This window comes from Micromys minutus, assembly GCF_963924665.1.
Source record: "Micromys minutus genome assembly, chromosome: 11".
Taxonomy (NCBI): Eukaryota; Metazoa; Chordata; class Mammalia; order Rodentia; family Muridae; genus Micromys; species Micromys minutus.
Window position 1 is genome coordinate 46,918,643 of NC_137980.1, and position 15,971 is coordinate 46,934,613.

At 43.0% G+C, this 15,971-nt stretch overlaps 1 protein-coding gene across 1 annotated transcript in view; it reads left to right on the top strand.

The window, feature by feature from the left end:
• Window positions 1–15,971, top strand: part of ZHX3 (zinc fingers and homeoboxes 3) — a 99,268-nt gene that overhangs the window by 69,070 nt on the left and 14,227 nt on the right. Inside the window, exon 3 of the mRNA XM_080925643.1 lies at window positions 12,756–15,737. Within this exon, the coding sequence (XP_080781769.1) occupies window positions 12,893–15,737 (2,845 nt within the window). The 5' untranslated portion in view covers window positions 12,756–12,892. The remainder of the gene's footprint in view (window positions 1–12,755; window positions 15,738–15,971) is intronic.

Sequence of the window (15,971 nt, forward strand, 5' to 3'; positions counted from 1 at the left end):
CTTGCTCCCATGGCTTGCTCAGACTGCTTTCTTCTAGTACTCAGGACCATTAGGGACAGCACCACCCACAATAGGCTGGGCCCTCTCACATCAATTGCTAATTAAGAAAATGCCTTTACAGGCTTGTTTGCAGCCTACTCTCATAGAGGCACATCTCAGTTGAGGCTCCCTCCCCTCAGCACAGTACCTATATAGCCAATTTTAGTTTATGCATTTTGATTGTTTTTATTTTTTTGTTATTGCTTTGTAGCCTACAGAAGGCTTAGGTGTCAAGGCCTCTTTCTCATCCCCTCAAGGTCCTTCAGTGCTCTGAAGTTCCTCAAAGACATACAGCAGCCCCAAAATGCCTCATTTGACTTTGCACCTTGGTCTGCTGCCTCCCAGGAAATTAGGCCAAACATGACTGTGATATTGAAGAGTTCTGGGAAAATGTGAAACTTTACTGATGAACAGTTGGACCTGATAGTTTGATATAAGATCAGAAGTGGATATTGTTGCTCTTAAGCTGAGCCACCCACAGAGTGGCATTTAATATTGCCTATCAAGAAAAACATAGTAACTTCTGGAAGAGCTATTAACAGCATTCAAAACACTACTCCAGAAGTGAGCATGTATTTATGTGTTGGACCTTTACTTCCAGGGAACTGAAATCTGTACTCCTGCAACTTTTCCCTCTGGCAGCACTGCCTTTTTCTCAATGAAGGAACTAGAGCTTTTTCAACAGAGAAGGCAAGAAAGGGCTCAATAGCTTTCTTCCTTCTTTGATCAGTAGAATAAAATTAAAAGTTGACTTTTTGAGTCTGCCATGTTCTATATAAAAGAAAAAGAAGCCAGGGATATGTTTGGTGAAGGCACAGTATAGTGTGGGAGAAGGAGGAGCCTCTGCAGAACCATGCTGAGGGACCAGCCACAAGATGAAGGTATAGTGTAGAATAGAGTTTATTTAGGGCATGGGGAGGGGAGTTGAGGGGGTAGTAGAGATAGAGAAAGGCAGGAAGTGTGTGGGGAGGTGGATCAGTAGAGGCCGGCCATGAACATGTAGAGAGAGGTGGGGAGGGGAATGGGGAAAGAAGGAACAGAGAGCAAAGGAGTAAGGAGAGTAAGAGAAAAGCAAGAGCAAGAGGAGGGGGCAAGTAGCTGTGGGGTGGAGCCTAGAAGAAATGCCAACAGGGTTCACTTAGAAGAGAACCCAGATGACATCAGAAACTAGGAAGCAAGCTTTAGAGGGAGCTAGTTTGATGACAAGAACTAAAAGATAATGCCAGCTGACGACACCTGCAGCTGCTGCCCCACCAGCATCCTAGGATCAGGGAAGGGGGACTAGGGAGGAGCAGACATTTATTCACTTATGAACTCCTGTATTCACAGCATCGTTCACAAGAGTTAGGAGGTGGGCACACCTTATCATCTACTGACAGGTAAAGGGATAAAAACAGAATGTGATGGATATAGAGAATGAAATATTATTTAGTCTTCAAAAGGAAAGGCATCGTGATGCAGTATTACAACAAACATAAACGAACCTAGATACAACTGAGTGAAGTAAACCAGACATAAGAAAGCCAATACTTTTGTACCTAAGTAACCCCTGGTTATTAGTAATGAATTGCTGTCTGTTTTCCTGCCCCCTCGAATGGAGCACCTGTACTCATATGAGGTCATGTGAAGTATTAGTCAGATAAGACTAGAACCTGTTATTGGACAGATGTGCCTTACATTATTCAATTGTCCATCTGTGAAGTCCTTAATTTCTTATGGCTCCTACGACCATGTGGTTCTGGCTCATCATTCTCTCCTTCAGGTACCATCTTGTTTCTCCCATTTCCATCTCCATGTGTCTGCCTGTCTGCCTCCCTGTCTGTCTGTCTAAAACTTTCAGCTCCGCCTTCCCTTCCACTGTCCAATTAAAGTTTGTCAGAGTTGAGATATTTGGGGTTTATAGGAATGTGATTTACCATCCCTGTCACCTATCCGGAATGGTCTCAGCTTCAGCCTCAACCCCACTAGCCTATTACTTTCTTACTTGTTATCTGTAACAACTAAAAGTTCTGGGAAATATGTCATTTTAGCATTTGGTTACATTTAACTTTTTTGTTTTGAATGCATAGAATACTCATGCTGTTCTGAAATTGGGGGAGAGGGGTCCATGGGGCTAATGCTTAGCTAATGGCAGTGTAAATGCAGTGTAAATGTGGTGCCTTTTTATTTTCACATGTGCATATTCACTGTCTAGATTGCTGTAGTTGATATGACTGTTTCTCTTTGGTGATTGATTGGGTTGTTTCTCATCTGTTTCTGTCCTAGTGCTGGTAACGTATTACATACTTTATATGTGTATGGGTTTATCAATAGGTTGAGTTCCTATCTATATCAGAGTGGCCAAGTTGAGTAAAGGAGAACATTTCCATTTTTATTTTTAGTGGCTCTTAAAAACAGTGGGTGAGTGTATTTATTTTTGAAGCCTTACCCACTGAATACAACCTCATATGTCTCTGGTTTTCCCCAAGCAAGAAAAACAAAAAGCAGATAGTTCTGTCTTCCTCACAGCGATGGGATGAAGTATTGTGTGTCTAATCTCGTGGACTTGGTAGTAAGGTCAGTGAAGAGAGTTGTCAACGAGACTAAGTCTGGAGGAGAAGAGATGCTGGATTTGCAGGGCGAGTCAGGGAGGGTTTTTATTTTTCTAAATGAATATTCTTCACAGATTCTTGTAAGCATGCCAGCCTGCAAGCTATTTAGCTTGAAAACTATGTGGCCTACACTGGAAATTTTCAATTAAAACAAAACAAATGTAATTCCAGAAGTAAAACCACATCCAGAACAAACCATTTATAATGCTTTACAATTTTTTAGTTTAAATTTAATAAAGTAATTTACTTTTGTATTTGAAACAAAATTTAGGATTCAAGTCTGTTTCCCAGTAACACATTTACTTTGAAAGCAGCTTTTTCACACCTCTGTGGAACAAGTGCTGGCCACTTGCCTCTTCTGCTAGCCTTGCTCCCAGCCCTACCCCAGCCCCTAAGTTTCACCCCACTTCCTGTATTTTTCTGTGGGTTGGAGTGGGTCTTGGCAAAGACTAGAGTCTTTTTCACTGGGGACATCGGCATTTCAGTCTCTCTGCTCATTAGCAGTCTGATCCATTTGCTCCCCGAAACACTTGGGAGGAAACCAGCTTAATCTAGTTTCCCCCAGAACAGATGTCCATTATCAGCAGCTCGGAGTTCCTTTTGCTTTCTGCATGGTACTTCGTAGTTCTAAATATGTTTTGGTTAATAGTAATGCCATCATCTTACTCACCAAGTTGAAGTCTGTCTCCATTCACATGGACACAGCACACATACCCTATACTTTCAAAATTGTTTTAGAAACCTAGCTACCCCTCATTGCCTCAGTTTCTCCTAGCCTGATGCCAGCCACTGTCATCTCCTGCCTAGACTTCTTTCATATCCTGATGGATGCCCCTGTGTAGCCTCTGGCTTTTCCCAGTTTCTCAGTACAGGCAGTGGAGGCATGCTGAACTAAACACAAGGCAGATCCTGTCAGCCCTGTATTTATACTCTTCCTTTGGCATTGTCTGTCTCAGAGAAATTTTAACATCATTGTGTGTCTGCACTGGCCCACCCCCACAGCTCTTTACCCTGGTCGCTTCCTGCCCTCTCTACCATTGCCACCATTTCAACACCTAGTGCCAGCTGGTGTTTCTGCCTGGAAATTGCTTCCCCACATATCCAGGCAGCTCACTTTTTCATGTCCCAGCTGATACCCCAGAGCTGGGCATTGAAAACAGAGCCTTGTCCATGGGGGACAAGTGCTTTTCCATTGAGCTATGTGCCCAACTCCCAGCTCTTCTTTTAAGCCTGGGTGAGTAGTCACTCTCTGAGACAGTGCCAGTGAACAGGCCCAAGAGTAAATACGGAAACAAAGAAGATACTTTCTGAAAGTGCCCCCTGGAGTTAACACATTTTCTCATATTTCATTGATTACACCTAACCTTGAGTAAACAGGGAATTCCAATGTGTCTAGAAAAGCAAGCCCCAGAGTATTAATGATCCTAATAACCACAGAAGACCATTGGCTTCTTGAGTTCAGAGATGGCATAAACTTAACAAATCTAACCTACATGAAGGTGTTTGCCTATGTGCTCACTATACAATACTATTGTAAAACCCTTTCCTTTGGTGTTAAGTGTCTAGGTCCTTATCGCTGGAGATGCTCAGACAATGACTCTTCTAACTACCAAAGAGTGGTGCATTGAAGGATCCTCATACAGATGTGGCTGCCTAAACTGAATCTTTCAAGTACCTCTTACTCTGGGACCTCTGTGCTTATAACATGCTCACCCTTCTGAGCTTGAGGAATAACTTAGCATTCACTTTAGAAGTGATAACATCTGAGTGGAGCTGGCTATTTCTGTTGGTGATTTGACAGAAACAAGAATTATTTGGGGGTGAAAGTAGAGAGCTTAGCCCCAAGCCCTCAGTTGAATTATGACTTCTAAATGCAGGAAGTATTAAGACCTATAAGCATTTAGTGTGTTAAACTAGCCCAGCTCTGGGCTCTGCCATTCTTTACCACTGGCAGACATAGGGTTAGACAGATTTGAACTTTGTGTAAGCTCTTTATCTTCAACAGACCTCTGACTACTCCAACCAGCAGATGCTGTATCACCACCATCCTGCCTACACACACTGACAGAAGATGGTTTTCTGTGTGTGCTGTTGGTTGTAGATGCTGCTGACACATTATCCCACTGTGACAGTCCTCTGTTAGATGTAACAGGGAAATACAGCTTATTTTCTTTTCTATTATTGCATATCATTATTATTGCATTTTTCTGTGCATGGCCACACATGCCACAGTGTACAAATGGAGATGAGAAGACATTTTGTGGGGAGTTGTTTTCTTCTTCTATGTGGGTTCTGGATATAGAACATGTCAGGCTTGGCAGCTAGCTCCCTTACCTAAGCCATCTTGTTGGACCACAGTCCCTCATCTGACAGTGAGAAGAAAAAAGTAAGAATTATTCTAACATTGTCATGCCCTTTGTACTGGCTGGTTTTATGACAGATTGACGAAAGCTAGAGTCATCAGGAGGGAGCCTCAACTGAGAGGTACCTCTATGAGAGTAGGCTGCAAACAAGCCTGTAAAGGCATTTTCTTAATTAGCAATTGATGTGGGAGGGCCCAGCCTATTGTGGGTGGTGCTGTCCCTAATGGTCCTGAGTACTAGAAGAAAGCAGTCTGAGCAAGCCATGGGAACAAGCCAGTAGTAAGCAGCACCCCTCCAGGGTCTCTGCATTAACTCCTGTTTCCAGGTTCCTGCCCTGTTTGAGTTCCTGCCCAGACTTCCTTCAGTGGTGGACTACAATGTGGAAGTTTGAGCCAAGCAAACTCTTTCCTCTCCAAATTGCATTTGGTCATGGTGTTTCATCACAGCAACAGTAGTCCTTACTAAGATACCCTTTAATGCTTTAAAAAGAAAAGAAAAGTAGAGCCAGGTAGTGGTGGCAAATGCCTTTAATCCCAGCATACAAGAGAGGCAGGCAGTTCTCTGTGAGTTTAGGCCAGCCTGGTCTACAGCGTGAGTTCCAGAACAGCCAGGGCTGCTGCACAGAGAAGCCCTGTCTCAAAAGAAAAAAGGGAGAAGAAAGAATAAGACATAAAGTAAAATAAAGAAAAAGATGAGAAGAATGACCACTACCCACCAAACCCACTGGAATAATTGTAAACTCTTTGAACCATCTATAAGGAAATGTGAAAATAAAAGAACTATGTTTGCTGTTTAGTAGCTATCCAGGGTAAATGAAGCCTAAAGGGAAAATGGGTTTAGGATGAAGATCTGCTGTGATGGGCATATCCTGTCCTCCTCCTTGCGTAGTGGCTTCTCTGTGTTAAGAGAGGGTGGGAGCATTAGTAATCCCCTAGGGGCATTGAGGAAGGGCTGGGAAAGATAGGATTCCAAGTCTTTTCAGTGGCAGAATTGATGTTTAACTTGGTTTTCTTGGTGGTGTGGAAAATTCCCAGAAAGATAGTCTTTTAAAGGCTGGCTTGGGCAGTAGGAAGGTGGGTGGCAGTATCTGGTTGTCATGGCCAAAGTTAGTAATTTCCAAGAAAGGAAAGATTAAACATTAAAAAAAACACTTTTTTAGAAGTTGCTATAAAGGCTTTATCATACGCTCTCATGTCAGATTTTGGTTTTTTTTTTATGAAAAAGTATGAGAGATATATAGTAGAATGGTCAGATTTTTTTATTTGTTACCCAGTCCCCATTTTTCTTGTGATTCTTACTCCAGTAAATTTCTATATTATGAGTTGTTTTGTTCATAAATATTTCTGTGTATCATACTAACCAATTTGGGACTTTTATTTTGACATAATTGAAATGCTAATATTAAATACAAAAATATTAAGTAATTCTTTAATGCTATATAATGTCCATTTTTGGTAGGTAGGCTAAAACAAAACAAAAAAACAATACCATTGCTCCTAGTATAGGAAATCCCTGGTCCAGGCGGGGAAATCTGTTTTCCATTCCCTTTAATTGGGATTGGCCTTATAGCTTAATTTTGACCTGTGGAGTATGTCAGAAATAATACTGGCAGTTCCAAATCTAGCTCATAAGTTAGCTGGCAACTTCTTTTCTTGGAAGTCATCCACTGTACAAGAGTCTGACTACTCTTTACTACCATACTGTGAGAAGGGCTGAGCTGCCATGTAAGGAAGAGAGTGAGTCCTATCCCAAACATCCCACCCAGGGTGTGACAGATACAGGAGAGAAGCCATATCCTTGCCTCTAGCTTCCCTTCCAGCTAAGGTACTCAGAATCATGAGACAGACGTTGTTTTCTTTAAACCACTGGGTTTAGGTGTTTTTATTGTTTTTCCGTGTGATGATAAACTAAAATTCCAACATGTTTGTTCCCCTGATAGTTTTAAAAAATGTTGTTTTGTTAAAAATGTCATTTTGTTCTTAGTTTGTTAGAATCAGGATTCAAATCTGATGTAGCTCATTTGCAAATGAAATTTTTATTTATTTTGAGCATAACACTTACTGTAAAATCCTGAATTCTGTCCCCTTGTTACTGTTCACTTGCTTGCCATTAAAACAAAATCCAAAAACATTTGAATTGGGGCTGGGAAGATGGCTCAGGGGTTAAGAGTACTGGCTGTTAATGCACAGGACCCAGGTTTGAGTCTCAGCATCCACACGGTGGCTCGTACAATGCCTCAATCCTGTATTGTACATAAGCAGACAAAGCATTCATACATGAAAAATAAATCTTATCAAAAAACAAAAACAAAAATTGCAGTGGGTGTGCAGACACCACGGCCTGCATGTGGAGGTCAGAGGACAAGTGCTGCCTTTCTACTATGTGAGTCCTGAGGATCGCACTGAAGCCACCAGGGCTCAGGCACAGATGCTTTTACTTGCTGAGCCATCTCACTGGCCACATAAGCACATTTTAAAGCACTATAATTTTTTAAATACTTTTTATTCTTTCAAATTTTCATACAATGTATTTTTAATTATATTTTCCCCTCCCCAGCTCTTCCCATAACCTCTCTACCTCCCTACCCACCCAGTTTCTTGTTCTCTCTATCTCTCTCCCTCCCTCCCCCAACCCCGTGTGTGTGTGTGTGTGTGTGTGTGTGTGTGTGTGTGTGTATAAAAAATATCAAAAAAAAAAAAAATGTCCAAAGGACAAAAAAATACAAAACATACAAAAGAGCACACAAAAACAAACCATGGCGTCTGTGTTGTGTTGGCCTGCTCTGTGGTGTGGTAGCTGTATCCAGTGTCACTTTATTAGAGCATGCTGATTTTCCTTCTAGGATGTATCAATCAAATAATGCCTTGGTTAAAAGTTAGGGATCTCTGCTCACTTTACCTTCTCTGCACTGATATTTTTGTCTGGCTGGAGACCAGGCTGACCTGTAATTCACAGAGATACAACCTGTACTGGGATTAAAGGTGTGAGCTACCACACCCAGCCAGCAGTATCATTTTGATGACCTAATTATTGCTTGGTTGAGAAGGGATCATAGCATGAGTAGCCATATTCTCTTAAAGAAAAGGAAAATACAGGAAGCAGGGCTTTAGAGCAAACCCTCTGGTGCTTACAGCTTCACAGATGCCTGTACTGCCATCTTCTCTTTGTAAGCAGGTACAGGCAAGAAACTTGACAGCCCAAAAGACAATGAGGGATCTTGATTTAAGGAGTAATGTTGCTTTTATTCGTGTGTACTTACAGTCAGACTTCTTTTTCTAACCAAACAGTGGTGCTGTCAGGGCACATTGACCCCCCTCTTGTGTGTGCTTTATTTTATGTTTCACAAGTCTCTTGATTTGGACGCTTGGATTTGTTAAATGTTTATAGCAGTAGTTTATAATGCTAGCCTCTTCAACCAATCGCCACCACCAGTTGGTATCCTTTGATTCTGTTGAACAGTGATTCTCAAAAGTGCTCATTTACTCTGTAACTTAGAGCCTGGAGAGATAGGTCAGTGGTTAAGAGTGTTGGCTGTTCTTTCCAAGGACCCAATGTTGGCTCCCATCATTCATATCACATGGCTCACAGCTTCCTATAACTCCAGTTCTAGGGTATCCAGTGTCCTCATCTGGTCTCTTTGGTACCCCACACATATGTGCATGCACAGAGAGACCCACAGGCATATAAAGTCAAACAGCAAAAGAATAAAAATCCATGTGCATAAAATGTATCTGTTAGCCTTTCTGGTGCTGTGACAAAAGTCTGAAAGAAACAGCTTAAGAAAAAGGAAACATTAGTTACTTTGCTCCATGTGTTTAGAGGTGTCAGTCCACTTCCAGGAGCTGTGGAGGAGCAGAGCAGCTCACATCCTGTGGCCAGGCATCAGAAGAGGCTGTCTGCTGCTGGATGTTTTTTCTCTCTGCCTATGGGATGGCATTTCCTTGCTTAGTTAATCTTTTATGGAAATACCACCAGACTCTCAGGGATTTACTTGCTTTATTAACCTCTTAGGTACTTCTTTGGTCCCTTGAAGTAGCCATCAAGGCTGACTATCATAGTCATACAGTGACCCTTCATTTATATCATGCCTCTTTGATCATTCGGTTTTAAAGTTTGATTTCTGGCAAAAACAGGCCTCCTTTCACTCTTCTGTTTCAAATATATAAAGCTGCTTTTTACCTTTCCTCTTGAAAGGACAGTTCAAGTTCAGTTTGTCAAATTCCATGAAAAAAAAAATTAGGGCATTTCTTTCCAACACTTTTAAAAATAAAGTTTCAAACAAAGAGGAAAACTAAAAGATGAAGGGAGTATCCACATACTCACCACCTAGATTTTACCATCAACATGCTGGCATCTTGACTGTGATTTTAATCCCACTGAAATCAAACACTGATCTGGAAAGTCTTGATATTATTATAGTTCTGAGTCTTTACTTTCAAGAATGCATTCTGGCTCTTACTAGGTTTTCTTTTCATTTCTTTTTGTCTGTTTTTATTAAAGCTCTGTAGTTATTGTTAAAGGTTTTAGAACTTTGATTATTAATGTGAATTGACTTTCCTTTCTTTATTTCTGTAACCAGTCACTTCTGTCATATGGGAAAATTCATGATTTATGTGTGTTAATATAGTAATAAATCTTACTCAAATGTCTTATTCGTGGGTAAAACCTTTGTCATGCAAGCATGAAGACCAGAGTTCAAGTCCCCAGAGGCCATATGAAAGCTGGATGGGTGTGGCTGCTATCTGTAATCTCATCATTCATGAGGCAGAGACAGTATCCTTAGAGCAAACTGGCTAGCCAGACATAACCAAACAACAGTTTCCAGGTTCAGGAGGCAACCCTGCCTCACAATATAAGGTAGAAAGTGGTCAAAGAAGATGCCTGGTGTCAGTGTTAGGCCTGCACATACGCATGCGTGTATCCACCCATGCGCACGCATGCACCTTCCCCTACTTGGGCCACTTCTCAGCTTCTGTAGGTAAAGTACTGGAGGCATTATTTACCTATTGCTCAGTGAAACCAAGTTCTTATCACAAATACTAGCACTGACCCTGTGCTTTTACATTTATGCCATAGCAGCAAGGGTCCTGCATTATCTGCTACTGAATTCTGCTGGTGGTCTGGGCTTGTGGTGATCCCAAGCTCTCTTCTAGCTGGTGGTGTGTCTTCCAGTTGGTGACTCTGCATCTTTCTTTTCTCTTTCCTCACCAAGCATGACGCTTACGGACATTACCATTCACCCTCATACCAGGTAGACATAAGTAACAGTGTCACTTAAATTATAAACTTAAACATCTGAGCGATGACCCTTTTCTACAGAACCTAAGGCTGTGACTTTCTGGCCTCTACCCCTCTTCCTCCCTCTCTTCTCCCTTCACCTCGATACCCATCCCCCCCCCACACACACATGTTTTCCTCCTGTTTTGCATCTGTCCAGGAGTAGAATTACTGGACATATTTGGTAACTATGTATGTAGTAGCTTCCTGAGCAACTGCCAAAAACTCTTTGTTCAAAGTAGCTTCACTATTTCATATACCAGAAACAGTGAAAGCTCCGACTTCACCACATTCTTATCAGAAATTGTTCTCTGTTATGTGACTGCATCTCTCCTGTTGGGGTGCAGAGTGATCTCATTGTAGTTTTGATTTGTTTCCTTAGCTACCAATGATACCTGTACTTTCTGTTTTGTTCTGTTTTGTTTGAGACAGGGTCTCACTATGTAGCTCTGGCTGTCCTGGAACTCACTATGTAGACTATGCAGGCCTTGAACTCAAAGAGATCTGCCTGCCTCTGCCTCCCAAATGCTGGGATTGAAGGTGTGGCCACCATGACTGACAAAGTTATAGACTTTAAAATGTACTTTTAAATACAATTTGTATGTCTTGGAAATATCTGAACAAATCCTTTACTCGTTTTTAAGTAGACAGTGTTCTTAAGTTGTAAAACATCTTCATATATATTCCAGGTACATCTTATCAGACAGATGGTTCTTAAATCCCATTTTGCACTGCAGCTGGAACTTTCTAATACCATCTTCAGCTCCAGCCCCAGTTTGTCACTTGAAAGTGGCCTTTGAAGTCCAGCTTTACTTTTGGTGAAGCCCAGTTGATCTGTTATTTTCTTCATGAACTTTTATTCTGTTTGAGATCTTTCGTGACTTACCCAACAAGCTGATATGCTCACTAGGGGCTGTAACTGCGGGCCAGTCTTAGGTTCAGCATTGTAAAGCACTTACTTCAAAGAATTTGCTAAGTCTATTATTTAAAGGTACTTTTAAAAAGGTACTTTTGCCGAATAGACCTATTTCTGTACACTTGTCCTCAGGGAAAAAAAATACTCTGTATGGGTAAAGTTGAAGCTCATGTAACACTGAACAGAATTCAATAGAGTTAAGTCCACTGCAGAACATTATTGGACAGTTAAACTTCACTTTACCATTAATGTCTTTATAATTAAATTCAGTAAATTTGTCCCTGACATTGGTGGGTGGCACTGGAAGCAGTAACTGATGGTTAGATTGGATCTGGATGTCTGTTTATCATATGACAGCCTTTTTAATAGCAGTTTATTTTATCATCTTGATCATCAAGCTAGATTTAGAAGCCAAAAAGGAAAAAGAAAGCTTATTTTGTTTATTTTCTAAGAATCTGAATTAAGATATTTAAATTTTCTTAATATTTTATATCAAATCCAAACAGATACTAATTTTAATATTAAAATCACTATATTATTATTCATTATAGCTTGAATATTTACTAAAAAGAGATTTAATGATGATGATGTGTATATTTATTCAAAAAGCTGGAGTTTTAAAAACAAAATATGATATAGATATAAATAGTCCTTTACTCTCAAGAGAAAGCTCTTCAAGAGTGCACACCAGAGACAGGAGTGAGGCTCAAGAGGAAGCCAGACTCAGTTAATGAGCAGGCAGGAGACACAGGGCAAAATCACCTTCTATGGTGTCCTACGGAATAGCTACTACAGTTATTTTACATATAAGTAAATCTCTCGGTTTAATTTCAAACAGATCAAAGATTTACCAGTGTTTTTAAGAACAAAAAAGGCATTAACAGAAATAAAAGTGAAAAATATCAAACAAGCACAAAACAATCATGTGAACAGCTATATGGATCCAATACAAGGCCTTACGTTTGAGTTGCTGCATCTAAATTGGTCTGTGGGTCCCTCTGATTCTTGGCTCACCTAAGTGACAGTGTCCTGGACACAGGAAGGAGCTACAACTTCCCCAATGGGGACACAGGCAGCAGGACAACAAGCAGAAAAGGCAGGCTTGGCTCTTACACACCCAGCCTGCATCCACACTGAAACTGACCGCCCTGAAGGAGACAGAGGCGTTGTCATGTAGGAAGACTATGAAAAGAAAACCCTTGTTGGTCCAAATGTTTAAACAGGAATTACACTGGGTCTTTTGTTCTCAGTCTAAACTGGTCAGAATTAATTTTTAGGCTCAAAAAGGGTGGTTTTTCCTTCTTTCCCCCTTTCTTTACTATAAGCTGAGCTATGCAGAGATATAGGGAGATAAACAAAGAAGTATAATTTAAATTTATCAAATGGTACAGAGCATCCAAGTTCATTCTCAGGACAACTACCAAGGAGCTCCTGCCTCTCAATTCATAGCAAAGAAGCACACCGGCCTCTTGTGGAAAGACTCACAGATAGAAGTAAGCAGTGGTGTGTGACTAGGGACCTGAAAAACAGACTGCAAGAGTTCATTATATTTTTTCTCTTTCTCCCCAGGTTTAATAAGAAAAAGTTGCTTTCTGCAAATAACTGATAAAACTGCCTTCAGAAGCACTTGCCAGGCTCTCATGGATTAGCTGGAATTTGTACTACAAGGCTTTCTTGCCTGCTGGTTACCCGAAGTGATTGTCGCCATGGCCAGCAAGAGGAAGTCCACTACCCCATGCATGATCCCTGTTAAAACCGTGGTACTGCCAGGTGCCAGCACAGAGGCTCAGCCTGTGGAACCTCTACCTGAAGGTCCCCAGCAGGATCTTCCCTCAGAGGCACCCGATGCCAGCAGTGAGGCAGCCCCAAACACCAGCAGCACTGATAGCTCTGCCCTGGCAAATGGGCACCGGAGCACTTTGAATGGCTATGTATATTCCTGTAAGGAGTGTGATTTCAGGTCCCAGGATGTGACCCACTTTGTAGGACATATGAACTCCGAGCACACAGACTTCAATAAAGACCCAAATTTTGTATGTACAGGGTGCAGTTTCCTGGCAAAAACCCCTGAAGGGCTTTCCCTGCATAATGCCAAGTGTCATTCAGGGGAAGCCAGCTTTTTGTGGAATGTGACCAAGCCAGACAATCATGTAGTAGTGGAGCAGAGTGTCCCTGAGAGTGCTAGCTCATCTGTCCTAGCAGGAGAGTCTACTACTGAAGGGACGGAAATCATCATTACCAAGACTCCAATCATGAAGATAATGAAAGGCAAAGCTGAAGCCAAAAAAATCCATATGCTTAAAGAGAGTGCTCCTAATCAGCCTGGCAGTGAGGCCTTACCTAAGCCATTGGCAGGAGAGATAGAGGTTAAAGAGGGGGACCACACGTTCATCAATGGGGCAGCTCCAGTCAGTCAGGCATCTGCTAATTCCACAAAACCCCCTCACGCTGCCAATGGGCCCCTGATAGGAACAGTGCCCGTGTTGCCAGCTGGTATAGCACAGTTCCTCTCTCTCCAGCAGCAGCCCCCAGTACATGCCCAGCACCACACCCACCAACCCCTGCCTACATCCAAGGCCCTTCCAAAAGTCATGATCCCCCTGAGCAGCATCCCAACTTACAATGCAGCTATGGACTCCAACAGCTTTCTGAAGAACTCCTTCCACAAATTCCCCTACCCAACCAAAGCTGAGCTCTGCTATCTGACTGTGGTGACCAAGTATCCAGAAGAACAGCTTAAGATCTGGTTCACAGCCCAGAGGCTGAAGCAGGGAATCAGCTGGTCTCCTGAGGAGATTGAAGATGCCAGGAAAAAGATGTTCAATACAGTCATCCAGTCTGTGCCTCAGCCCACAATCACAGTTCTGAACACCCCCCTTGTTGCCAGTGCTGGCAATGTACAGCACCTCATCCAGGCTGCTCTCCCAGGTCATGCTGTGGGACAGCCTGAGGGCACAGCAGGGGGCCTGCTGGTCACTCAACCATTGATGGCCAATGGGTTACAAGCATCAAGCTCATCTCTCCCCCTGACAACTGCATCTGTTCCCAAGCCAACTGTGGCACCCGTTAACACTGTGTGTTCAAATACAACATCAGCTGTGAAGGTTGTCAATGCAGCCCAGTCACTCCTCACAGCATGCCCCAGCATAACTTCCCAAGCTTTCCTTGATGCAAACATCTACAAAAATAAAAAGTCCCATGAACAGCTGTCAGCTCTGAAAGGGAGCTTCTGTCGGAACCAGTTTCCTGGGCAGAGTGAAGTAGAGCATCTGACCAAAGTGACAGGCCTCAGTACCAGAGAGGTGCGGAAGTGGTTCAGTGACCGGAGATATCACTGTCGGAACCTGAAGGGCACCAGGGCTATGGTGCCTGGAGAGCATGGCTCTGTTCTTATTGACTCTGTGCCAGAGGTGCCCTTTCCCCTGCCATCTAAAGTTCCAGAGGTGACCTGTATCCCAACAGCAACCTCACTGATAAGTCACCCTGCCACCAAACGACAATCTTGGCACCAGACCCCAGACTTCACGCCAACCAAATACAAAGAGAGAGCCCCAGAGCAGCTGCGAGTCTTGGAGAACAGCTTTGCACAAAACCCACTTCCGCCCGAGGAGGAGCTGGACCGCCTAAGAAGTGAAACGAAAATGACCCGAAGGGAAATTGATGGCTGGTTCTCGGAGAGACGGAAAAAGGTGAATGCTGAGGAGACAAAGAAGGCTGATGGGCACGTGCCTCAGGAGGAGGAGGGCGCTGAGGAGGATAGAGGTAGAGATGAAGAGTTGGCCAGTGAGCTGAGGGTCCCTGGGGAAAATGGCTCTCCTGAAATGTTTCTTAGCCATACCTTGGCAGAACGGAAGGTCAGCCCCATCAAAATAAACCTCAAGAACCTGCGGGTCACTGAAGCCAGTGGCAAGAGTGAGCTTCCAGGAATGGGTGTCTGTGAGCCCGAGGAAGATGGTTTGAACAAGTTGGTAGAACAGCCACCAAGCAAAGTAAGCTACAAAAAGACCGCACAGCAGCGTCACTTGCTTCGGCAGCTCTTTGTTCAAACACAGTGGCCAAGCAACCAGGACTATGACTCCATCATGGCCCAAACAGGGCTACCCCGGCCAGAGGTGGTACGCTGGTTTGGAGATAGCAGGTATGCCCTTAAGAACGGTCAGCTCAAGTGGTACGAAGACTATAAGAGGGGCAACTTCCCACCAGGCTTGCTGGTCATAGCCCCTGGCAACCGAGAGCTGCTGCAAGATTATTACATGACACATAAGATGTTGTGTGAGGAGGACCTGCAGACCCTCTGCGACAAGACCCAGATGAGTGCCCAGCAGGTCAAGCAGTGGTTTGCTGAGAAAATGGGTGAAGAGACCCGGGCTGTGGCAGATACAAGCAGTGAGGACCAGGGCCCTGGAAATGGAGACCCTGTGGCAGTTCACAAGGTGCTGGGTGATGCCTATTCAGAGCTGTCTGAGAACAGTGAATCATGGGAGCCAAGTGTCCCTGAGGCCTGCTCAGAGCCCTTTAACACTTCAAATCTCCAGTGTGGACGTCAACTCGGTAAGGGGCTGATGGGATCTATGCATGGCCTTTCTCTGAATCTGAAGAAGGGTACAGTCACAGAGTAGGCACAGGTGGCAGGTACTGCTGCCTCTAAGGCTACCTGGCAGTCAGACCAACTGCAGAGGAGTGAATGCCAGGGACAACTGGCAATAGAAGCCATACAAGTAAAAGCTCAGAATTAGACTTTTGGTTTTGGTTCCTCTGGTTTTTATTTATGGTAGAGTTTTGGTT